The 25713-nt window shown below is 44.9% G+C and overlaps 1 protein-coding gene across 1 annotated transcript in view; it reads right to left on the reverse strand.

Annotated features, from left to right (window-relative positions):
* RASGEF1B (RasGEF domain family member 1B) overlaps positions 1 to 25123 on the reverse strand; it is a 240542-nt gene extending 215419 nt beyond the window's left edge. Inside the window, exon 1 of the mRNA XM_087724007.1 lies at positions 24861 to 25123. Within this exon, the coding sequence (XP_087580133.1) occupies positions 24861 to 24932 (72 nt within the window). The 5' untranslated portion in view covers positions 24933 to 25123. The remainder of the gene's footprint in view (positions 1 to 24860) is intronic.
* Positions 25124 to 25713: the final 590 nt, after the last annotated feature.

Raw genomic sequence — 25713 nt, forward strand, 5'->3', positions numbered from 1 at the left:
CGACGCAGGTGTGCGCTGCACGCATCCATGTGGATGACACTGGGCCAGTTCCAACCATACCGGTTGGAATGGGATACAGAACCCACCACTGCACTGCGCGCACACACATGCTGCGCACACTTGGTGTGTACTGCGCACGCATGCACACTACTAAAAAGTACCTCTGCCCTAGAGCCAGACACGACTGGACAGGGGAAACCTTTATCTTTTATCTTGTCTCATGCAAAGTCCAATATATTTTCCATTCCTTCCATGACTCAGAGAACGTTTTCAAATCCTAAACGAATGAACTATGAAGCATTTCCCTAAGTCCGTCTCCGTGTTTTAATACTGGCCATGCATGGACCTTCCTGGCAGAGTTTGATCCAAACAATCTGTGTGACTCCTTGCAGTTATTTTTGAGTAGTTCAGAGAACTGGTAAATACCACCTCTGGCTGGCCCCGCCCCCATCTATTCTCTGCTTCCCGAGTCCCAGCTGATCGGGAGGGAATGGGGATTTTGCAGTAAGCTTCCTCTGCCTCGCCCAGCAAGCCACGCCCACAGAAACAGTAGTAAAAAAAATTGAATCCCACCACTGACCCTGATCCTCCCTGCACAGGAGAACGGAGCTGGAAAGCAGGTTAGTGGGGTGTTCTGACCCCCCTCGTCCCACACCAACATACACTCCAAGCCAAAGATAAGTTACGGCATTTAATTAACAGACAGACAGGTCCTTGGCAGCAAACCGGCACAGACAATCTTGGGCAGCAATCCAGCACAGATAAGGCTTGGCAGCAATCCAGCCTGCCAAGCTCATAACAATGTTCTCCGACATTCGTTCCTGCGTTGACTTCTGCAAGAGGGGCGTGTGCACAAGTAGTCTTTTTATAGTCTGGAGAGGAGCCTAATGACCACCAGCTGAGTGCAATTACCTCCTGTAACTGCGCAACTGTTCCTGACGCCTAGTAGCTCTTTGGTGCCGTGCATCCAGGAATAACTCACTACTGGTGTCCGGCTCACTCTCCCTTGCCTCCTCCCCACTGGTCCAAGGCTCAGGCACCTCCTGGTGGCCAGCCAGCTTCTCTGCGCCCTGCTCAGAGTCGGAACCCTGTCCAGAGTCCTCCACATCCTCCAGAGCCGACTCATCAGGCCCCTCGCTGTTGGAGTCTGGTGGCAGCTCCAACGGCTCCTGCTGGGCCACAACAGTGGGGTGCAGAGGGAATGGGGATTTTGCAGTATCCTTGCCTTGGAGTGGGGTGGAAATGGGCATTTTACAGTATCCTTGACCTGGAGTGGGGAGGGAATGGGAATTTTGCAGTATCCTTCCCCTTCAATGCCCACCAAGCCACACCCACAGAACCAGTAGTAAAAAAAATTCGAATCCCACCACTGTTCAGACTGTAAGATTGGGTAGGAGCCCCCATCCCTTATTTTAGTGGGTATAAATTAGCATCTCATTTACTTCACGCTCACCCGAGGATATTTTTACGCGATTGATCAAACATGTGGCTTCTCCCCGGAGGGCCAAGTTAGGGGTCTTTCCAGGGACAAAATCAGAAGGCTTCAGAAGCAGCCATCTGGAGACTCAGCTTAGCTTTATGATGAGAAACCGATTCTTTTATCCCATGAGTTCAATATGGGAGGGAACCAGACGGCGAAGTATTTCCAAAATCACCACCACACCACACGTAGCTCACTCAGGAAAGGCTGTCAGAGACAAGACCCTCCAATGGCCAGTACCACCGCCTAGTTAATGCGCCAGAATGTCACGCTATTGTTCCCAATGGTGCCATGTTCATATATTTTTAGAGACATTTAAAAAAAAGAAAAAAAAACCTTCCACAAATGGAAATAGAAGCAAAATGGCACAATCTGTCACAAAGGCACAGACAGTCACACTACGGAGTGGGGTCACATCTGTCACTCTCCCCCTTAAATATTTGCACAAGCTCCCCCCCAAAAATGGAAAAGTTGCATTCAAAAGAAGGGTGTATTTTGAGAAAATGGCTTATAAAGCTCACATTTTAGGACACTAGCAATAGCAATTAGACTTATATACCGCTTCATAGGGCTTTCAGCCCTCTAAGCGGTTTACAGAGTCAGCATATTGCCCCCAATAACAATCCGGGTCCTCATTTTACCCACCTCAGAAGGATGGAAGGCTGAGTCAACCCTGAGCCGGTGAGATTTGAACAGCCAAACTGCAGAACTGCAGTCAGCTGAAGTAGCCTGCAGTGCTGCATTTAACCACTGCACCACCTCGGCTCTGCAGAGGCCCTGGAACCAATGGTGGGATTTTAAAAAATTTACTACCGGTTCTAGTCCAACCCCCTGCTCAAGCAGGAGACCCTATACCATTTCTGACAAGTGGCCATCCAACAGTGGTGGGTTTCAAAAATTGTTCGAACTTACTCTGTGAGTGTGGTCTCCTTTGTGGGAATGGCTTGCCACCCATGTGACCGGATGGGAGTGGCTTGCCACCCATGTGACCGGATATGAAGATACCGACGACACTTGTCAGAACCACCTTAAATTACCTCACACACAGCACTGGCATGCATAAGAATAGGATGTAAACTTGTTTTTTAAAAGGCATCTTTGGTTTGCGTTAAAACAACTTCAACACACGCAAGGTTCTGATTGCACCACAAACACAGTAGTCACCCTTACCTTTCACAGAGGCACTGAGTTTTATAAATAGGAGCATGATAGTGTAGAATAATCATATCCAAGGACCAGTGGTGGGTTTCAAAAAATTTTGGAAGCTCTTCTGTAGGTGTGGCCTGCTTTCCGGGTCCACTGGTGGAACCTCTTCTAACCAGCTCGGTAGATTTGACGAACCGGTTCTACCGAATAGGTGCGAACTGGTAGGAACCCACCTCTGCCGTCTTTTCCTGAAATCCTCCAGCAATGCAGCTCCCACCACTTCTGAAAGGAAGCTTTTTAAAAAGCTTTTTAAAGCATTTTTATCCCCACCAGTTGGGGCGAACCCAGCCGTACCAGAGGATCTCGGGGTGGTTTGGAAAATAGGTTGTTTCCCCCTCCTCTCTGTGGCAGGCCTTCAACTATTGGAACTTGAATATTTGCATGATGAAGGAGCCGAGGTGGCGCAGTGGTTAAATGCAGCACTGCAGGCTACTTCAGCTGACTGCAGTTCTGCAGTTCGGCGGTTCAAATCTCACCGGCTCAGGGTTGACTCAGCCTTCCATCCTTCCGAGGTGGGTGAAATGAGGACCCAGACTGTGGGGGCGAGATGCTGACTTTGTAAACCGCTTAGAGGGGGCTGAAAGCCCTATGAAGCGGTATATAAGTCTAACTGCTATTGCTATTGCTATGATGTCATCCTGCACATGTCATCAATTGCCCCTGTTTGTTTCTCCCCCCCCCCAAATCTCTGGCCCCAAACGATTGTTTGCGAGGAGCCCCTTGTAATTGTCCTCCGATCTGTCAAAATGCCATCCACTTTCGGCCCCTTCAGCATTTCAGCCGCAAAAGCCTTTTATTAACATCTCACTCTTTTCGAGCTGTAACGCTCTCAGCTATCAACTTCTCCAACTGAACAGGTTAGTCAGACTGAAAACAATTCAGGTTCAATCATTGCCTGGATTTCAAAGTAGGGATGCAGTTTATTTTCTGCATGGGTGCCAAGACCAATTTTCTCTGCCTTATTTTTCCCCTTGACCTGTAAGGTGCTCCATCTACTCCCATCTCATTTATTCAAGGGAGTGGCGGTATTTCATTTCTAACCAAGAGGGAAAAGCCGAAGTTTCCTTCCTGATGCCACCCCAATTATATCTCTATCTTCCGACGGTGCTTTCAACATTGATCAAGAACAGATTTATAGATGGCGTTCCTGCCTTTCTCTTGCTGTCGCTAAATCACGCTGACATTCAACCTTGTCTCCGGCAGGCTGTTAATGGAAAAATGAGGGGAGGACAGAATGTCGAAGGGTTCAAAACTCGCCTCGTGAAAGAAGAGCTTGAGCGCAACAGTCTCATTCATCTATCGAGCAGGTCTGAATTTATTTTTTATTTGCCAGTTGTTCTTCTTTTGTAATCCCCCAAAATCTCATTCTTGCCAAAGTCAGAAGATTTTTTTAAAAATTACTTTCCCGTACATTGCGTGAGGAAACGTACGGCCATCCCTTCACAGAAAGGCGCTTAAGGAGATTCAACAAGGAACACAATGAGTGGAGGGGCTGATAAAATGGTACAAGAGAAATGATGGGTTTGGATACTCAGATGTAAAATAGAGTAGAGTAGAGTAGAGTAGAGTAGAGTAGAGTAGAGTAGAGTAGAGTAGAGTAGAGTAGAGTAGAATAGAATAGAATAGAAATAGACTACAGTAGAATAGAGAATAGAATAGAATAGAATAGAATAGAATAGAATAGAAATAGAATAGAACAGAATAGAATAGAATAGAAATAGACTACAGTAGAGTAGAGTAGAATAGAGAATAGAATAGAATAGAAATAGAATAGAATAGAATAGAAATAGACTACAGTAGAGTAGAATAGAATAGAATAGAATAGAAATAGACTACAGTAGAGTAGAGTAGAGTAGAGTAGAATAGAATAGAACAGAATAGAATAGAAATAGACTACAGTAGAGTAGAGTAGAATAGAGAATAGAATAGAATAGAATAGAAATAGAATAGAACAGAATAGAATAGAATAGAAATAGACTACAGTAGAGTAGAGTAGAATAGAGAATAGAATAGAATAGAAATAGAATAGAACAGAATAGAATAGAATAGAAATAGACTACAGTAGAGTAGAATAGAATATAATAGAATATAATAGAAATAGACTACAGTAGAGTAGAGTAGAGTAGAATAGAATAGAATAGAACAGAATAGAATAGAATAGAAATAGAGTACAGTAGAGTAGAGTAGAATAGAGAATAGAATAGAATAGAAATAGAATAGAACAGAATAGAATAGAATAGAAATAGACTACAGTAGAGTAGAATAGAATAGAATAGAATAGAATAGAATAGAATAGAAATAGACTACAGTAGAGTAGAGTAGAGTAGAATAGAATAGAATAGAACAGAATAGAATAGAAATAGAGTACAGTAGAGTAGAGTAGAGTAGAATAGAGAATAGAATAGAACAGAATAGAATAGAATAGAAATAGACTACAGTAGAGTAGAGTAGAATAGAATAGAATAGAATTAGAACAGAACAGAATAGAATAGAAATAGACTACAGTAGAGTAGAGTAGAATAGAGAATAGAATAGAATAGAATAGAATAGAAATAGAATAGAATAGAAATAGAATAGAACAGAATAGAATAGAAATAGACTACAGTAGAGTAGAGTAGAGTAGAATAGAGAATAGAATAGAATAGAATAGAAATAGAATAGAACAGAACAGAATAGAATAGAATAGAAATAGACTACAGTAGAGTAGAGTAGAGTAGAATAGAATAGAATAGAATAGAAATAGAATAGAACAGAATAGAATAGAATAGAAATAGACTACTGTAGAGTAGAGTAGAATAGAGAATAGAATAGAATAGAATAGAATAGAATAGAATAGAATAGAATAGAATAGAATAGAATAGAATAGAATAGAATAGAATAGAATAGAATAGAATAGAATAGTAGTAAAATTCTTGAAACCCACCCCTGCAGTACTGGTCCATTAACTGGTAGGAACTGGGCTATACAGCTGGAGGTGAGCAGCGCACAAGTGAAACTGCACATGTACTGGATCTAGGTTGAGCGTTCCTCTCCCCCCACCGGTCAGTGGAAAAATGATCTTTCACAAAACTGATCCCTGGGGCCAAAACGCTTGGGGGCTGCTGCTCTAGATCGACCCAGAGATTGCCTCCAGTTCTACCTTACCACCAACCTGTAGAAGTAGATGTCAAGGATCCAACTAATGAACCCAAGCAAATCAGAACTCTGAGACTAGAATCCTCCTCAAAGAACTTCTTTATTGAGTACATCGTATCGGCACTGCTTAAAGGAAAACCAACTCTACATCATTCCCTCGGTCTCAGTATAATAAAAACAAAGCACCGTGAAGCGGCATATAAGTCTAAGTGTGTTTGCTATTATGTGCTATTATGTGATTGCTGAGAGGACAACAATTGATTGCAGCTCTGTGACAAATTCATCTGAGCTGACCGCTTTCCAGACCATTGTTCCTGTTTTTCCTCGCTTTCATTTGGAGGGGATTAAGAGCAAGGCCCCAGGAGGGTGCAAATAGCAATTTCCACTTATATTTAGAAGCATGCGGTTATCAAATGTCACTGATCATATTCTGAGGCACAAAACAGACAATAATTAAATAGCCAACGTGCTCACAAACAGAGCAAACATCATTTAGGGGATTCTGTCAAATGTCTAATTAGAGAGGTCATTAAAATCTTGATTCCCCCTAAAGGAAGTCGACCCTCGGAGAAAAATTCTATGCCAATAATTTTGTCAGCCTGGAGGCTAAGATCTGGCTGCAATCACATCGAGTGCCTGCCTGATTCTGCGTAGTTGTGTCAAATATCGAAATAGGTTGTCTTTTTATGGCAGTTTCAGGGAGAAAAAAAGATGAGGGGGTGATTCACTAGAGTCTGACCTTGCTTGGAATTTGCTGAATCTGTTATATTCTGAAGCAGATTTAAGCTTCCAACAAGTTCCATCTTCTATCCCCAAGCAAATATCTCAGAAAAACTTGAGACAACAGATTGGAAATATTCCTTACTTCTTCCCAAATATCTGATAATCAGATATATCACTATTAATCAGGGACGTGCAGTCAGGGGAGCCAGGGCTTCACCACTGTCATCATGAAAAGGAAAAAAAATGTAAAAGGAAAAAGGCTGAGGTAGTTGCTGCCAGAGTCACAGTGGATGACTCTGCTTAGTGCTTAAATGTGTAAAAAAGCCTCTAAAAAAGTGCCCTCTACAGGGGGCGGCAGGAGAACGGGGTCTGACTTTATGATCACTCGAGCAGAGCTAAGCAAGGGTTAAAAGCCGAAAAATTCCTTATGTAGATGAGGCACATGGTTCTCCTGCCTCCTCTAGAGGGCGTTCTTTAGAGGCTTTTTAGAGTTCTCTGGGAGCAACTAGCTCAGTCTGACCTCAGAGCTCATGCCTTTCTCCTTTTACATGTTTTTCTTTTCATGATGGCAGGCAAGAGCAGAGTTGAAATCCTCACTGAAACAGCTGGAAAAGGTGCATGTGTGGGGAGGGGGGGAGGAATTAGCAATAGCAATAGCAGTTAGACTTATATACCGCTTCATACGGCTTTCAGCCCTCTCTAAGCGGTTTACAGAGTCAGCATATTGCCCCCAACAACAATCTGGGTCCTCATTTTACCCACCTCAGAAGGATGGAAGGCTGAGTCAACCCTGAGCCGGTGAGATTTGAACAGCCGAACTGCAGAACTGCAGTCAGCTGAAATAGCCTGCAGTGCTGCATTTAACCACTGTGCCACCTCGGCTCTATAAGTTTGATTACATGTAGAGCCACGTTGCCTTTCAAACACACACACACACACACACACACACACACACACACACACACACACACAGAGAGAGCTGGATAAAAGTATATAAGCCCAGCTTCACTGATTACAAGTTTGAAAAGGCAACATGGCTCCACCTGCAATCAAAGGCTCGGATCGGAAGGCAGCAGGGGAAGGGGGGCTATGCAGAGGAGCTGCTTTCAAGCCATTGGAAAATATATCCAATCCAACTTCTGTGTTTGTGTTTGTTTGAGAGTGAGTGAGTGAGAGAGGGATCCAACTTTTCTGTGTGCGTGTGTCTGTTTGAGAAAGGGGAGAGGGAGGGAGAGAGGAAGGAAAGAGGGGGAGGGAGAAGAAAAAGAATGAAGGAAAACTTATTTTGCAAGGGGGGGAAATGCTGTCGCTTTAAATCGGAACTGAGCATGCCTGGCTGTGGAATTCTCCCAGTGGGGAGGAGACAAGGGAGAGTGATCCAGAAGCCAGAAGTGAGTTGCTACTGGATGCACACCATCGAAGAGCTACTAGGCGTCAGGAACAATTACGCAATTACAGGAGGTGAGTGTACTCAGCTGGTGGTCATTAGGCTGCTTTCCAGACTATAAAAAGCTATTTGTGCACACGGCCCTCTTTGCAGAAGTCAACGCAGGATTGAATGTCGGAGGACAGTACTAGGAGCTTGGCAGGCTGGATTGCTGCCAAGCCTTATCTGTGTTTATTGCTGCCTGAGTTTGTCTGAGTTGCTGCCAAGGTCCTTATCTGTTTCTTTTGCTTGGCTTTCAGCCACCGAGGTTTTGGTGTCTTGCTATTAAAGTACATTCCAGTTAAGCTTGTCTTGGCATTCATTACTGGACGGAGGAGGGGGTCAGAACATAAGCCCTACCCCCAAAATAAGCCCCACTTATAATTCTCATCCAGATGGATGCATTTGGTACTGTATTTCCCCCAAAATAAGACATAATCAAAAAATAAACCCCAATGCATCTTTTGGAGCAAAAAAATAATAATGTAAGACCAGGTCTTATTTTCAGGGAAACACAGTAAGTGAACCTCTTAGAGTAGGCATTTATTGAAGCAATGTATAAACCCAACAAACATAACTTTTAAATAAGTAAAGGTCAAGTGCCAGAGGAAATTGTTCCTACCTGGCTTTCCTCATCCTAGTGAAAGAAAATAGCCTGTGACAAATGGAGCTGACATTAATGCTGTCACTTGTCAAGATCTTCAAAGAGGAATTTTAACTCCTGGCCCATTGTAGACATTGGTGACAAGGATGGCAGTAACTAATCCAGAAATGCTTGTTGTCTACAAAATTGTCTTTCACACATGACATATGATTTTATGGAACCACTGAATTACTATAACTGTTCTAAAACACAAACCGTGTTTCTAAGGCAGACTCAACAAACTCATAGAACATCCTTAAAGATGAATTTACACTCAGGTAGACCTTGACTTATGAATGGTCATTTAGTGACTGTTCTTAATTACAACAATCCTCCTGGAGATACCTATGACACAGATTCGAATTTCTGATTTGTTCTCTCTCTGTGTGTCTCTGTCCCTTTCTCTCTCTCTCTCTCTCTCTCTCTCTCTCTCTCTCTCTCTCTCTCTCTCTCTCTCTCTCTCTCTAATTCTCTCTCTTGCGGTCTCTCTCTCTTTCCTTCTCTCACTCACTCTCTCTCTCTCTCTCTCTTGCTGTCTGTCTCTCTCTCACTCTCTCTGTGTGTCTCTGTCTCTCTTTCTTTCTCTCTCTCTTTCCTTCTCTCACTCTGTCTCTCTCTCACACTCTCTGTCTGTCTCTCTTTCTCTAGCTCTTGCTGTCTGTCTCTCTCTCTGTCTCTCTGTCTCTTTCTTTCACTCTCTCTGTCTCTTTCTCTAATTCTCTCTCTCTTGCTATCTCTCTCTTTCTCTCTCTCTTGCTGTCTGCCTCTCTGTCTCACTCTCTTTGTCTCTGTCTCTGTCTGTCTCTCTTTCTTTCTTTCTCTCTGTCTCTTTCTCTCTCTCTAATTCTCTCTCTGTCTCTCTCACTCTCTCACTCTCTTTCTCTCTCCTGCTGTCTGTCTCTCTGTCTCTCTGTCTCTCTCTTTCTCTCTCTCTCTTGCTGTCTGTCTCTCTATCACTTTCTGTCTCCCTCCCTGTCTCTCACTTTCTCTCTTTCACTCTCTCTCTTTCTCTCTCTCTCTCTTGCTGTCTGTCTGTCACTTTCTGTCTCCCTCCCTGTCTCTCACTTTCTCTGTCTCTCTCTCTCACACACACTCTGTCTTTCTGTCTGTCTGTCTGTCTCTCTCTCTCTCTCTCTCTCTCTCTCACACACACACACACACACACACACACATTATGTGACCACTCTTCAGGCATTCAACAACTGGACACATTAACAAATATTTGCACTTGTAACTAAGTTTCACAACAGTTTTGCCTAAATCTGGCATTTATATGAATTACAATAAGACTTATATACTGCTTCATAAAGCTTTACAGCCCTCTATAAGTAGTTTACAGCAGGGGTCCCCAATTCCTGGTCCATGGATCAGCACTGATCCACAGCATACCACAAACTGGGCTGCACAAACAAGGGAAGCCCCATCTGTGGGATGCTGGCAGCAAAACCATGCCCCCTCTCCCCAGTCCACGGGATAAAAACCTTTTCTCCATGGATCTGGTCCCTGTTGCCCAAAAGGTTGGGTGACATTGGTTTACAGAGTCAGCATATTGCCCCCAACAATCTGGGACCTCATCCCCAAAGAGGTTTTTCAAGAGGCAACTGGACTTTCTGATTTTTCTATGAAGACATTTCGCTTCTCATCCAAGAAGCCTCTTCAGAGCTGAAGAAACTTCTTCCAAGAAAAAACAAGGAAGCCCAGTTACTTCTTGAAAAAGCACTTTGGGGACAACCATGACCTGGATGACTGAGAATCTCCATAGGAATCTGGAACCTCATTTTACCGACCAAAGGATGAAGCTGAGTCAACCTTGAGTTGTTGAGAATCGAACGCCTGTCGGTCAGCAGAATTAGCCTGCAATACTACATTCTAAACACTCTGGTACCAGGGCTCTTTTCAGTTCTTGGCAAAACCGCCCCCTAGCAAACCACCGATTTGCTTAATGACCAAAAATGGACATAAAATCAGATGGGTTGCATAGCTGACTATCATGAGTTATGACCATGATGAGAAGGTTACATTACAGTTATAACATCTAATGACTATCTAATATGCTACGCTTGATTCATATTAACCTTGGTTAATTATTTTTCAGCTTGGTATGTTATACAAACCTAGCCTGTTTGGTTAAGTTGTGGCCCGGCAGGAGCCGTTGGAGCTGCCACCAGACTCCGACGGCGAGGGGTCTTATGAGTCAGTCCTGGAGGAGGTGGAGGACCCTGGACAGAGTTCCGACTCCGAGCAGGGCTCGAAGAGACTGGTTGGCTACCAGGTGGCGTCTGAGCCCTGGATCAGTGGGGAGGAGACAAGAATGAGTGATCCAGAAAATACTTGTGAGTTGTTCCAAGATGCACACCATCGAAGGGCTACTCAGCGTCAAGAACAACTGCGTAAGCACCGGAGGTGATTACGCTCAGCTGATGCTCATTAAGATCCTCTCCTGATTATAAAAGAGACTGCTTGTGCCACGCCTTTCTGCAGAAGTCGACGTTAACGATTAACAAGAAACAAACTTGGCAGGCTGGATTGCTGCCAGAGTTTGTTTGCATTGCTGCCAAGTTTTGTAGGACTTGCTGCCGGAGTGCTTATCTCTTTGTTTATTTTGGGCTTGCAGCCAACGAGAGCCTGGACTGATTAAAAGTATTCTTATTTATGTTTGTTTTTGGCTTTCGTTCCTGGACGGTGACCGGGGGGGGGGGGTTCAGAACAGTTAGGTTACAGCTCAGTATGGAATGGAAACCTAGAAATAAGTCAAATTCTGTACCAGGTTAAATATATTGTAAATTGGAATTAATGAGGGCCCAGCTGACTGGCTGAAATTTCATGAAATCCAACTAAGCTCAGGTGGTGTTTTGAGCCACTTGTGCCTCTCAAAACTATTCATTTCAGCACCAGGGAGAGCGACAGGGAATGCATTAAAACCCCGGAATTTGCAAAAACAAAGGTAGTATAAATGAAATTTATTCCTTCTGATTGTGTGCTCAGAATGACAGGGAAGATCTATTTTAATGACAACTATCAACACTTTAGTAGTTTTAAAATGTATTTTGCATCAGGGCCCAGTCATAAGTCACATCTTCAAACAATGTTTGCTATACAGCATATAAATGACAAAGCAATTAAAATTAAGCATTAAGATTTTGTAAAGCTCTTGTGGCTGAAACAAGATAAATGCTTGTCAAATGAAAAGCTGCTGAGAGGAATATTAGAGCAAGTGAGTGTTGGGTCTGCATTTTATTTCGATTTCTCTTTTTTTTTACTCTCTCCTAGAAGCCGAAAACTGCCTCTGAATGAATGGTGGGACTTGAATAATTTAACAATCGGTTCTCTGGCTGGGTAGATGTGGTCAATTGGTCATGTGACTAAGTGGGTGACATCACTCATCACACCCAGCTCCACCTCCCAGCCATTTGCCTCAAAGACAGAGGTAGGATTCAGCCAGTTGGACTTAATCCCACCACTGGCTGGCCTCGCCCCCACCCATTTTTCCCCCACCCAGGTTTTGGGGCAGTTTTTCAGGCCATTTTTATAGCAAATGGCTGAAAAATGGCCCAGAAAACAACCCAGAAAACAGGCTCCAAAACAGGCAGGGGCGGGGCCAGCCAGTGGTGGGATTTGCCAGTTCGCCGAACTGTGCAGAGTCTCAACTACTGGTTTGCCTGAATCTGTGTGAACTGGCAGCAACCTACCCCTGCTGAGGTCCTTAATGAGGATGGAGGATTGTCCAGTGACTGGGGGGAAATTTTTAAGAGTGTTTTTTTCAGAATTTGAATTGCCTTTCTCTTTATTTTTCAAAGTATAAAATACACTTGTAATAAAAGGTGGGGACCACAATCAAATCCCAAATATAAAACAAATGTGATCTGGTGGTGTCTCAAAGGCCCATTGGTCAAAATATGTACGGGTGACGTAATGGGTCATAAGAATAACTGTGAGGAAGAGGGGGAAGAGCATCAGCCAAGGCAACAGTCGGATAAGAGAACTCTGAGTCCAGAGCAGGAATGCAGTTTGAGGCTGGACCATCCCTACTTCTCCTTAGGATAAAGGCTGGGAGGGGAGAGGCACATTCAGAGTTACAAGATAGGCATCAACCCATTGAGGTAGACTAGACTGATACACTAACACCAGGGGAGGGGAGTTGGGCTGAGAGAGAGGGCCCAAGATCACCTAGTTGGCTTTCATGCCCAAGAGAGGAGACTAAAACTCACCGTCTCCTGGTGATTGGCCCAAAGTCACCCAGCCAGTTTTCATACCTAAGGTGGGACTAGATCTCACTGTCACCTGGTGATTGGGCCAAAGTCACAGCCAGTTTTCATATCTAAAGGAGAACTAGAACTCACCGTCTCCTGGTGATTGGCCCAAAGTCACCCACCTAACTTTCATACCTAAGATGGGACTAGAACTCACCATCTCCTGGTGATTGGCCCAAAGTCACCCAGCCAGTTTTCATACTTAAGGTGGGACTAGATCTCACTGTCACCTGGTGATTGGGCCAAAGTCATCCACCTGACTTTCATGCCTAAGGTGGGACTAGAACTCACAGTCTTCTGGTGATTGGGCCAAAGTCACTTAGCCAGTTTTCATATCTAAAGGGGGACTAGAACTCCCCGTCTCCTGGTGATTGGCCCAAAGTCACCCAGCTGACTTTCATACCTAAGATGGGACTAGAATCCACAGTCTGTTATTTTCTAGCCTGGTATCTTAACCATTAGAACCAGGCCTAACTGGCTCTCCTTTGTTATACTGTTACCGCCACACGATATCTGTTATCTGACCGTTGCCTTGGCTACAACTCTCCTCCTTCTCTTTAAAAAGGGCTTTCTCACAGCCCTTACAGGAGACCTGGGATCCAAGCATTGATCTTTGCTTAAAAGAAACAGGAAATATATATGACACCAGCCCAGATGCCTCTCCATTGTTTGAGTCCGAGCTTCAAATATTCTCTTCTCTCAGTATTTCTTCATTGTTTGATTTTCTTTTTGTTAAGGGAAGAATGCCATGTTGAGGTGTTTTCAGCCATGCTGCTTTGTTTTCGGCCCGATCCATTTTCCTTTCAAGTTCACTTGACTTTCCTGAGGCATTCTCTGTCCCAGAGTTTTGGGACACTGGCAGACATGACTCACAACTCTGGCTTTGTAATGCTCCACCTGATATGTGCTCCATGCCTCGCAGAGAGCTTTGAAATGGACTTTGAGAACTCACTGGAGTCATATTTTACACTAAACCACCACCTACCATTTCATGGGAGCTTATATGTGAGATAGATAGATAGATAGATAGATAGATAGATAGATAGATAGATAGATAGATAGATAGATAGATAGATAGATAGATAGATAGATAGATAGATAGATAGATAGGTGGGTAGGTGGGTAGGTGGGTAGGTGGGTAGGTGGGTAGGTGGGTAGGTGGGTAGGTGGGTAGGTGGGTAGGTGGGTAGGTGGGTAGGTGGGTAGGTGGGTAGGTGGGTAGGTGGGTAGGTGGGTAGGTGGGTAGGTGGGTAGGTGGGTAGGTGGGTAGGTGGGTAGATAGGTAGATAGGTAGATAGGTAGATAGGTAGATAGGTAGATAGGTAGATAGCAGTAGACTTATATACCGCTTCATAGGCCTTTCAGGCCTCTCTAAGCGGTTTACAGAGAGTCAGCATATTGCCCCCAACAATCTGGGTCCTCATTTTACCCACCTCGGAAGGATGGAAGGCTGAGTCAACCCTGAGCCGGTGAGATTTGAACCGCTGACCTGCTGATCTAGCAGTAGCCTGCAGTGCTGCATTTAACCACTGCGCCACCTTGGCTGTGACAGATAGGTAGATGATAGATAGGTATAGGTATAAGTATAGATAGATATAGATATAGATATAGATGATATAGATATAGATAGATATAGATATAGATATAGATATAGATATAGATATAGATATAGATATAGATATAGATATAGATATAGATATAGATATAGATATAGATATAGATATAGATATAGATATAGATATAGATATAGATATAGATATAGATATAGATATAGATATAGATATAGATATAGATTATCCTAGTCCTGACAAAACCCCTTTTATTAAACAAATGTGAATTCCTCTCCTTTCCCTTCAGCAAAGGCCTGGTAAACATCCTTTCAAAGGTGAATTTATGACCACAGACCTTATCTAGCTTGGAAAGCTGCCATGTAAATATTTCCCAAGTGAGGTGCTGTGCAAGAAAAGGCTGGGCACAGAGTCTCTGAGATTCAGGGACAGATCTTCACACTCCTGAAACGAATCTAATGACTGAACGAACAAATTGTTTCCTGCAAAAGCCCACTCCCCTTTCGCTCTTCTTTTGTTTCCTCTGGGAGGGGCCAATCACCTTCCACCTGTGACTTTACTCCCAAGTTGACCCTGATTTCTGAGTTGTTGTTGTCTTCTGGCAGCTCTGCGCATGCGCACACTGGGAACAGGCTCCAGCTGTTCCTCTGCCTCACTGCTGTCTAGCTCCGTAGGCACCTGATCACTGCCAGACAGCCTCGTCCCCCTCTCTGCCTCTGACACAGAGCCATCATCCAAGCCTTCCCCAGCCTCCAGGACTGGCCCATGTTCCTCCCCAACCTCCTCACTGTCCGACTCTGCTGCCAGCTCTGCTGGCTGCTGACGGGCCACAACATACAGAATCTATGATGATTTGGCACATCGTGTGAACTGCGCCTTTGTGTCTTATTTGAGAAGCCACGGATTTAAAACCACAGGGTAGCCTTTTCTTCCAAGAATTGTGTCATAGCTGCCAATTCGATAATATTGGAAGCTGGTTTTTTTAAAATAAGTTTTAGTCAGCTCTTTTTCAACAGCTGTGAACAGCTTCTCAATTGGCCCTAAAGACAGTATCAAAAGCCAGCCTTTTGACGGAGCTGTTATATCGTCCACTCAATTCAGTAGGGTTCCCCATACATATACTTTTTGAAAGCATGACTAAAGCAAATTATTTTTGCCCAACTGAATGCGCTTTGTATAAATATTGTTTTATTGCATTATGTCATAAATTCCATTTCTATATTGAACAGTGTGTTTTCTAGGTGTCCAGCGTGTTAAAATATAAACATCCTCATAATCATTATAATCATGTGCATATAAACATGTATGCGTTAACATCAATCATTATTGAAAAGTATACTATCTTCCATCATGATATCAATGATATAATCTTCAAAATATTTACTGATCCGTTTTTCTTTCTCATGTAATCCATATTTCACATTAATCCATTCCTCCAACCTCTGTATCTGTCAACAAACCATTTGTAGAAAAGTTCCCATGTTATAAAATATTCTGAATCTTCCTTTTCTTTGATTTTTAGAGTAAACCTATCCACTTCTGCATATTCCAGAATTATTATTTTTTTGATTATATTATCATCTGTAGGGGTTTCTACATTTCTCCGGTATTGTGCATATACAATCATGGCAGCTGTTAGAATATGTAAAATTAAATATGTGTTACCTTTATTATAATTTCCTGGAAGCATGCCCAACAGGAATATCTCAGGTTTCAAGTCTATGTGTTGCTTTGTCAGTGTTTCCAGCCATATGTGTAATTTCTTCCAGTTTTTTTATTCTTATTTTTTGCTTTGGGACACATCCACCAAATCTGACAATATGAACCTGGTATTTGGTTGCATTTCCAACATTTAACAGATTTATTTTTATAAGGTAAAGGTTCCCCTCGCACATATGTGCTAGTTGTTCCTGAATCTAGGGGGCGGTGCTCATCTCCGTTTCAAAGCCGAAGAGCCAGCACTGTCTGAAGACGTCTCCGTGGTCATGTGGCCAGCACACTGTGTGCCGGCTGAAGGCACACAGAATGCTCTTACCTTCTCACCAAGGTGGCTCCTATTTTTCTACTTGCATTTTTACATGCTTTCGAACTGCTAAGTTGACAGAAGCTGGGTCAAATAACGGGCACTCACTCCGTTATGTGGCACTAGGGATTCGAACCACCGAACTGCTGACCGTTCTGATTGACAAGCTTAGCCACTGAGCCACTGCATCCCATGTATTTTATATATAGGTTTAGATATATACTGTATATGTCTATCATATGTCTATTTTTAACTGTTATTAATAATATGTATTTATAACAATTTTCCCCCTACAGTTGACAATATACTTGAAATTGCTTTCTTACCATCCCATAACTCCATCTTATCTTACAACATTCCTACTTCTTCTTCCTTCCTTCCCTCCTTCCTTTCTTCTCTCCTACTCTCCTTCCTTCCCTCCTTCCTTCCCTCCCTCTTTCCCCCTTCCCTCCCCCCTTTCTTCTCTCCTTCTCTCCTTCCCTCCTCCTTCCCTCCCTCCTTCCTTCCCTCCTTCCTTCCCTCCTTTCTTCTCTCCTCCTCTCCTTCCTTTCCCCCTTCCTTTCCTCCTTCCTTCCCCCCTTCCTTCTCTCCAACATTCCCTCCTTCCTTCCCTCCTTCCTTCTCTCCTTCTCTCCTTCCTTCCCTCCTTCCTTCCCTCCATATGTCTATTTTTATACATATTCGCTATTCTTGCAGGTGAATAGTGTCATCTATAAAACATTTTATAGAGATGCCCAACTGAATGTGAATTGAGAGGAACAAAAGTATGAACAGGATTTCATTTGCCTGGCTGGAGTAAGACTTAACAGGCCTGGCTCCCCCTTGGCGCTCTGTTCATTGAAAGAGATCAATCCTGCAAAAAGATTTTTACACAGAGAGTGAAAATTTACTCTGTTATCGAGCTGCAGATCCTCTCCTAAATCCTACACAGGGTGTAGAGCGATTCGTCTTCCAGGGAGCCTTCACAAAGCTCCCTTTTCACCCCTGAATAGCTCGATGACAGTTTTGCAATAGAGTCCTCAAGAAATAGGACAGCATCCACTATTCATTTTATCTACATTAGGATTAATAGCTCCTTCATTACGTCCCACGTGGTTAAGACGGAACTTTATTTAAAGGGTTGCGGTGTAATGCTATGCATCATGTTAATTAATCTATTGTCTTCAAAGAACTGTGGTCTAAGACTCAGGGAGGGGGGAATGGAGGTAATGGTCTTCAGGAAGGAGTTGCATGAACTTTGCATAATCCTTTCTTTCTATTCCATATACAGTTGGAAGGGACCTTGGAGGTCTTCTAGTCCAGCCCCCTGCTTAGGCAGGAAACCCTATAACCATTTCAGACTAATGGCTGTCCAATCTCTTCTTAGAAATCTCCAGTGCTCTATTCTGGGAGCTGAATTCTGGGAGTTGAATATTGGAAGTTGAATTCTGAGAGTTCAGGCCGGGGGGCTTTCGAAATATCCAGCCCCTCGGAAATTGTGACTGTTGTGTATTTTAATGTTGTTTTGTGTATTATCCCCTTCCCTTGTTTTATTGTAAGCCGCCCGGAGTCCTTCGGGAGTGGGCGGCATACAAGATCAATAAAACTAAACTAAACTAAACTAAGAGTCGAATTCTGGGATTTGAAACCCACCAGTCCTAAAGTTGCCAAGGTTGGACAGTGCTGGTATAGTGTGTGTGTGTGTGTGTGTGTGTGTGTGTGTGTGTGTGTGTGTGTTGGGGAAATAGACGTGATGGCACAGTGGTTAGAATGCAGCATTGCAGGCTAATTCTACTGACTGACGGGACTTCGATCCTGACCGGCTCAAGGTTAACTCAGCCTTCCATCCTTCCGATGTCAGTAAAATGAGGACCCAGATATTGAGGGCAGTAGGCTGACTCTGTAAACCTCTTAGAGAGGGCTCTAAAACACTGTGAAGCTGTATATATAGGGGTGGGATTCAGCCGGTTCGGATCTGTTCGGACAAACCAGGTGTTAATTTTACATCTGGTTTGCTGAACTGGTAGTTGCTAGGAGTGGCTGACCACGCCCACCCCACCCCTCCAAGGAGTCTCCACGTGGCCCGTTCATCATGTCAGGTAAGTTCAGGGCCTGCGCAGAGGCTCTGGGAGGGCGAAAAATGGGCCTCCTGGAAGTTCCGGAAGTCCAGAAATGGGCCCTTTTCCAGCCTCCGGAGAGCTTCCAGAGCCCAGGGAGGCCATTTTCACCTTCCTGGAGGCTCAAGCAAAGTCTCCGGAGCCTGTGGAGGGTGAAAACCAGTGGTGGGATACGAGCGGTGCACTCCAGTATGGGCATACCGGTGCCTGCTGGGAGCACCAGGTACCATTCCGTTCCGGTGCTCCGGAGGGCCCACCCATCTGCCCATCCTCCTTACCAGAATTTGAGCTGTTCGGGGATTCCGCGCACCGAGTATACGGCACCTGCGCAACGCTCCCCCAAGCAGCTTGAGCATCACAAAAGCATCACAGAGCATCGCGGCTGGTAAGTACGCATGCGCGCGTTGTGGTGGTGCGTTCGTGTGGTGAACACCCCGCCCCATTGCACCGTACCAGTTGCATCGGGATCCAGAACCCACCACTGGATCGAAAACATGCCCCCACCATGGTTCAGGAGGCTAAGTAGGCCACACCCACCATGGCCACGCCCACCCAGCAACCGGGCAGAGAACCGGTTGCTAACATTTTTCAATCCCACCCTTGGGTATATAAATCTAAGCACGATTGCTGTTTACTTGCTGATATATTTTTTTTTATTGCATGTTCTTGCATTCACTACCCATCTTCCCTTTGCTTTCCACTATAAATAGCAACAGCAATTGCAGTTAGACTTATATACCGCTTCATAGGGCTTTCAGCCCTCTCTAAGTGGTTTACAGAGTCAGCATATCGCCCCCAACAATCCGGGTCCTCATTTTACCCACCTCGGAAGGATGGAAGGCTGAGTCAACCCTGAGCCGGTGAGATTTGAACCGCCGAACTAGCAGTCAGCTAAAATAGCCTGCAGTACTGCACTCTAACCACTGCGCCACCTCGGCTCAGCACCGACCTCTCCCCCTGCGGCTAGAGACATTCCGAGAGCGGGCAGGCGATGCCGGATGGCTAAGGTCCCACCCTTAAGCGTAAAGTATGATGGAGAACCTAGCGGTTTGGGGCTGTTTATTATTCAGGTCTGGAATTATATGCAGATATATGGGCCTGATCTGGACTCTGATGAATTTAAAGTGAGAATAGTGTTAATGGCCCTAGAGGAGAAGCATCACGGAGCATCGAGGGAAACAGCTGCAATTCCGTTGACTCTTTCTGTATCACAGAACTGGTCTGACCCTTTTTGGATGGCTGTCGGCATAATGTGAAACTATAAACATCCGCAGTAAAGCAGAGGAGACGGAGCCTGAGCATCTGCCATAAAAAGTCATACATTTTCATTGACAAGCCATCCGGCAACCTCCACAGGATGGAACGCGTTGCCTTGGGTCTCATTCTCAAGCTGGGAACAGCTTCCCTGGGTGGCAATTTCAATAAAAAAACATTTTCCCCCTCGCTTTCCGGAAATGTAAACCAAGCTGGCAGGCTGTGCAATCACAGAAGACGATGCAGCTTCGTGTGGACATAAATAATGATCTCTTTTGATACGGCAGTTTAGATCAAAATCACTCTCTCTCCCTTCCCCATCCCAGTATACCTCCACAAGCAAAGCCGTTGTGGGTGTAAGGAAGAAGGTAGAAGGAGATATGGACAAAAGGCTGATAAAAGCTTGAAATCTGAACCATGCTCCAAAAAAGCCAACACGGTTCTAGGCTGCATAAACAGAGGGATAGAATCAAGATCACGTGAAGTGTTAACACCACTTTATAATGCCTTGGTAAGGCCACCCTTGGAATACGGCATTCAGTTCTGGTCGCCACGATGTAGAAAAGATGTGGAGACTTTAGAAAGAGTGCAGAGAAGAGCAACAAGGATGATTAGGGGACTGGAGACTAAAACATATGAAGAACGGTTGCAGGAACTGGGTATGTCTAGTTTAATGAAAAGAAGGACTAGGGGAGACATGATAGCAGTCTTCCAATATCTCAGGGGTTGCCACAAAGAAGAGGGAGTCAAACTATTCTCCAAGACACCTGAGGGTAGAACAAGAAGCAAAGGGTGGAAACTAATCAAGGAGAGAAGCAACTTAGAACTGAGGAGAAATTTCCTGACAGAACAATTAATCAGCGGAACGAGTTGCCTCCAGAAGTTGTGAATGCCTCAACACTAGAAGTCTTTAAGAAGATGTTGGATATCAATTTGTCTGAAATGGTGTAGAGTTTCCTGCCTAGGCAGGGGGTTGGACTAGAAGACCGCCAAGGTCCCTTCCAACTCTGCTATTGTATAAGATTGTATAAATTAATTACAGGTAATCTTTAACCAACAAGTATAATGGGGTTTGCTCATCACAGTTGTTTTAGTGGCCCCTTCAGAGCCTGGGTCCAAGGAAGAGGATTAGACGGAGTTGTTGTGGCCCTCCAGCAGCCAGCAGAGCTGGCAATAGATTCGGACAGTGAGGAGGTTGGGGAGGAACCTGGGCCAGTCCTGGAGTCTGGGGAAGGCTCTGAGGAGGGCTCTGTGTCGGAGGCAGAGAGGGGGCCAGAGCCTTTTGCCAGTTATCAGCTGCCTTCAGAGTCAGACATCAGTGAGGCAGACGAACAACTGGAGCCTGTTCCCAGTGTGCGTATGCGTAGAGTTGCCAGACGAAGGGAACAGCTAAACAGCAGGAGTCGACTGGGAGTAAGGCTACAGGTGGATGATGAATGGCCCAGAGGAAATAAAAGAGGAGCAAAAGGGGAGTGGAGTTTGCAGGAGACAATTGGTTCACTTAATTGGTTGTGAGTCTCCGAGACTCCTTGCCAAGGTTTGCAGATATCAGCCTGGCAGCTCTCCAAGCCAGATAAGGTCTGTGACTGTAAATCCTCCCTCGAAAGTCTTTGCTGAATGTGAATGAGCAGAATTCACAGCAAATTAGTAAAAGGGTTTTTTTTGTCGGGACAAGGAGTTTGCTTCATGCTCTCAGGAAGCCTCGGTCAGAACAGGAGCCAGGGCTGACGGAGGAAGATGGTGCAGTCTTCCTGGTTCCAGATGAGTGACCAGGGGAGCAGGATGAGACAGTCCTGTGTCCCTCGGTCCTCGGAGGGATGGCTGGCAATAGAGAGAGGGTGCAGGATGACCGAGCGAGGGAGAAGGAGAGGGAAAGAATAGGCAGCGGAACAGAGGAAGAAGAGAGTTCTGGAGAAGAGCAATTGCCTCCCCCACCTCACCCTCGACGGAGAATGGAGATCAATGTAGGGTGAACCAACAAGTCAAGTGGACAGTGCCCCACCCCTCATCACAAGGCTCACCTGGGGAATAAGATTTAAAGAGATGCTGTGGGGAGGGGCGCTTGTTGGGAACAAACATTGCCTTTTTTCAGCCACACTTCCGGTTGCCGACATCTTACTTTACCTAGCCTTGCTTTGCCCGAGTTTGACTTGCCTTGCCCAGCCCGGCTGTGGGCAAATACACAGTGACACAACTCCACTGCAGGTTGTGCTGCAGCCTCAGCGACCCCACCCTGTGATGAGGACCAAGTTTCCCGAATTGTGTCTGCTGTCAGAAATGGGAGCTGGTGGAGGGGTGTGTACATGTTTAGAGTTTTGCTCTTGGACTTACAGTGAACTGTTGTGGCCCAGCAGGAGCCGTTGGAGCTGCCACCAGACTCCGACAGCGAGGGGCCCTATGAGTCGGCTATGGAGGATGTGGAGGACCCTGGACAGGGTTCCGACTCCAAGCAGGGCGCAGAGAGGCTGGTTGGTCACCAGGAGGCGCCTGAGCCTTGGACCAGTGGGGAGGAGACAAGGGAGAGTGATCCGGACGCCAGCAGTGAGTTGTTCCTGGATGCCCGGCACCAAAGGGCTAATAGGCATCAGGAACAGTTGCGCAAGTACAGGAGGTAATTGCACTCAGCTGGTGGTCATTAGGCTCCTCTCCAGACTATAAAAAGACTGTGCACATGCCTTTCTTGCAGAAGTCAACACAGGAATCAATGTCGGAGAACATTATGGTGAGCTTGGCAGGCTGGATTTCTGCCAAGCCTTATCTGTGCTGGATTGCTGCCCAAGCTTGTTTGTGCTGGTTTGCTGCCAAGGACCTGTCTGTCTGTTAATTAAATGCCGTAACTTATCTTTGGCTCGGAGTGTGTGTTGGTGTGGGACGAGGGAGGTAAGAACAGTGAACTGTTGGGACTTTGGGGCAGGGGGAAGTTGGAGAAATAAAAGTTTTATTGCTATAATACTATTAATACCACTTTATAATGCCTTGGTAAGGCCACACTTGGAATACTGCATCCAGTTTTGGTCGCCACGATGTAAAACAGATGTAGAGACTCTAGAAAGTGTCCAGAGAAGAGCAACAAAGATGATTAGGGGACTGGAGGATAAAACATATGAAGAACGGGTGCAGCAGTAGTGGGATTCATCCAGTTCGCACCACTTCGGGAGAACCGGTTCTTAACTTTCTGAGCAGTTTGGTGAACTGGTTGTTAGAAGAAATCATTAGGGCAGAGAACCTGTTGTTAAATTATTTGAATCCCACTCCTGGGGTGCAGGAACTGGGTATATCCAGTTTAATGAAAAGAAGGACATGATAACAGTCTTCCAATATCTCACGGGCTGCCACACATTCAGATTTCCACCCTCTTTTGGGGGGGGGGGGAATGTGCAACTTATACTCTGAAAAATACTGTATGTATTTATTGTAAAACCTCCCCCCTATAAAAGAGGCATAGAAGTTATATCTTGTGAACCTCGGAAGTATTCTTGAAGGTAGAATGAAAGAACGTGTCAGATCCAGATGATCAAATTTTAGAATTTATTTATTCCCAATTTATTTATTTATTTATTGTTGATTAGGCAAAATCATTCATACTCCTTACATTCAATACCCTGCTTTTTTTCTTACGATTTTTGTTGCTGCATTATATACCAGGTCTTGTCATTTCATTGCATTGAAAAACTTCTCATTCGACACATCGCAGCTGTAACTTTTCTGCACTGTCGTAATCTGATTCAGCAAATAGTTCCATAATGTGCCTACTATGTTTATATTTTAACTTCCAACCTACTGAACGGATGCCCAAATCACCCAAGTCACCAACCCAAATTCTTGTTCAAATCTCTTGCTGTTACGGATAACCGAAAACAAATTCAGCCACAGCCTGTCTCACCCTGTCAGTGCCGCTCCTAAATCCTCACTTCCTAACGAATCATTAAAATGACATCTTCTTTTATCACACCTGTGCAGCTTATCTTACTGCATTTTCCATTCTTCTCATGTGAGTGTTTATTCTAAGCCTCAGTCCCGTTCCAACGGAATTGCAGGTTTTAAGCTAAAAAATGCCCTTACACTCACACACGTGGGTGTGCAAATGTGACTACATGTTTGCCCACATCCGGAAACATTGGTGCCCACAATCAGCACCCACAATTAGTGCCATCAATCCTTAAAAGAAAGTGACAGGGGAAGAGGTAATTAAAAAAAAAATATTAGACCATGCAGAAATGAATAGGTTAACATTGGCAATTAAAGAGAAGGAAGAATCAGAGCATCTTAAGATATGGGGATGTTTTTAATCATTGGATAGAAAATGAATATAGGCAAAAAGAAATAGAAAACTGAATAATTGGGAGGGGAGAGGAACGTAGAATTATAGGGGAGGAGTTGAATTAAAAGCTAATCGAAATGTAAATTTAAAGGAAACATAAAAATAGATTTAAAACGACGTAACTGTTAAATATGATGACACAAAAACTGTAGCCAGATGACACATTGTAAGATTATTGATGTCAGAGAGGTGACGGAAAAATAAAATAAAGAACTTTTCCAAAAAAAAGATGATGACAGGTGATATGACTAGTAGATCAATCAAACAGATTTCCGTAACTTAGAGAGATCGAGAGAACATAACTAAACTCCAGCTAGATGACAACTAGTAGGCTTATCCGTCAAGGGGAAAGATAGAACTTTGAATCATGGAATGATAGGGCTGGAAGGGACCCCCAGAGGTCTTCTAGTCCAACCCTCTGCTCAAGGCAGGTGACATGCCATCCCGGTCAAATGATAGTCTATTTTGGAAAACTTCCCAAATCGGAGCACCCACGAGCCCAGGAGGCACCGATTAATTGTTCTCAACCACGGACGTAAAGAAAGCCACTGTTCATTTTAGATCCACTTCCTTCTGCCCCACCCTTGGAGGGATCTCTAAAACCTGGGATGGACAGAACAGGATGAAGGCAGGGACTTTCCTTGAAAAGGAAGACACCTCCCCTGTACGACAGTGCCAAGAAGTTGGCTGTTTTTTCTCCCCAGTTTCCTCAGCCACCAAGACACCTGTACCTACCTGGAACATGGGGGAATGTCTCTTGCGTCGTTGCAGCGTGCAGCCCAGGAGCTCTGCAAAAAACTTTGCCATATACGAAGAGGGTGAGAGGCGTCTTTTGACCGGAGGCTGTCTCAGCCCTTAGATGATTCCTCGGGAGCTCAAAGGGGAGGGAGCCTCCTCAGGGCCATGGCACCCAACACGGAGGCATCCTTTATCCAGGTTCCGTCCACTCCAGCATTGTGCCAGGAGGTCGGTGCCACAAGCTGCAAAGGACGCCCTCCCAACTGGACCGCTGGGAAAGCAACCGGAGCCACTCCTTCCTCCCTCCCTCCCCCCTCCCCAGGCAGAAAGGAAGGGAATGAAATCCACGGGGTTTGCCTTTCAGTTGCTGGCTTCCAAGCTTTCTTGCCGAAATGTCAGGATTGCTACGGCGAAAAGGAGAGGGCCGTGTGAGGGGGAATCGAGAGGGACAACCGTGAAGGCACGTGAAAGAAACATGCGGGGGGGGGAGGAGAAGAAGTAGAAGAAAAGGAGGAGCAGGAGAAGCAGAAGGAGAAGGAGAAGGAGGAGAAGAAAAGGAGGAGGAGGAAGCAGAAGCAGAAGAAGGAGAAGTAGAGGAGGTGGGAGGAGGAAGAAGGAGGAGGTGGAGGAGGAGAAGAGGAGGAGGAGGAGGAGGAAAAGCAGAAGCAGCAGCAGAAGAAGAAAAAGAGGAGGAGGAGGAGGAGGAAGCAGGAGAAGGAGAAGTAGAGGAGGTGGGAGGAGGAAGAAGGAGGAGGTGGAGGAGGAGGAGAGGAGGAGGAAAAGCAGAAGCAGCAGCAGAAGAAGAAAAATAGGAGGAGGAGGAAGCAGAAGCAGAAGAAGGAGAAGTAGA

The sequence above is a fragment of the Thamnophis sirtalis genome, unplaced genomic scaffold (assembly GCF_051295495.1).
Source record: "Thamnophis sirtalis isolate CommonGarterSnake01/CBP01778 unplaced genomic scaffold, rThaSir2_p1.2 scaffold_10, whole genome shotgun sequence".
Taxonomy (NCBI): domain Eukaryota; kingdom Metazoa; phylum Chordata; class Lepidosauria; order Squamata; family Natricidae; genus Thamnophis; species Thamnophis sirtalis.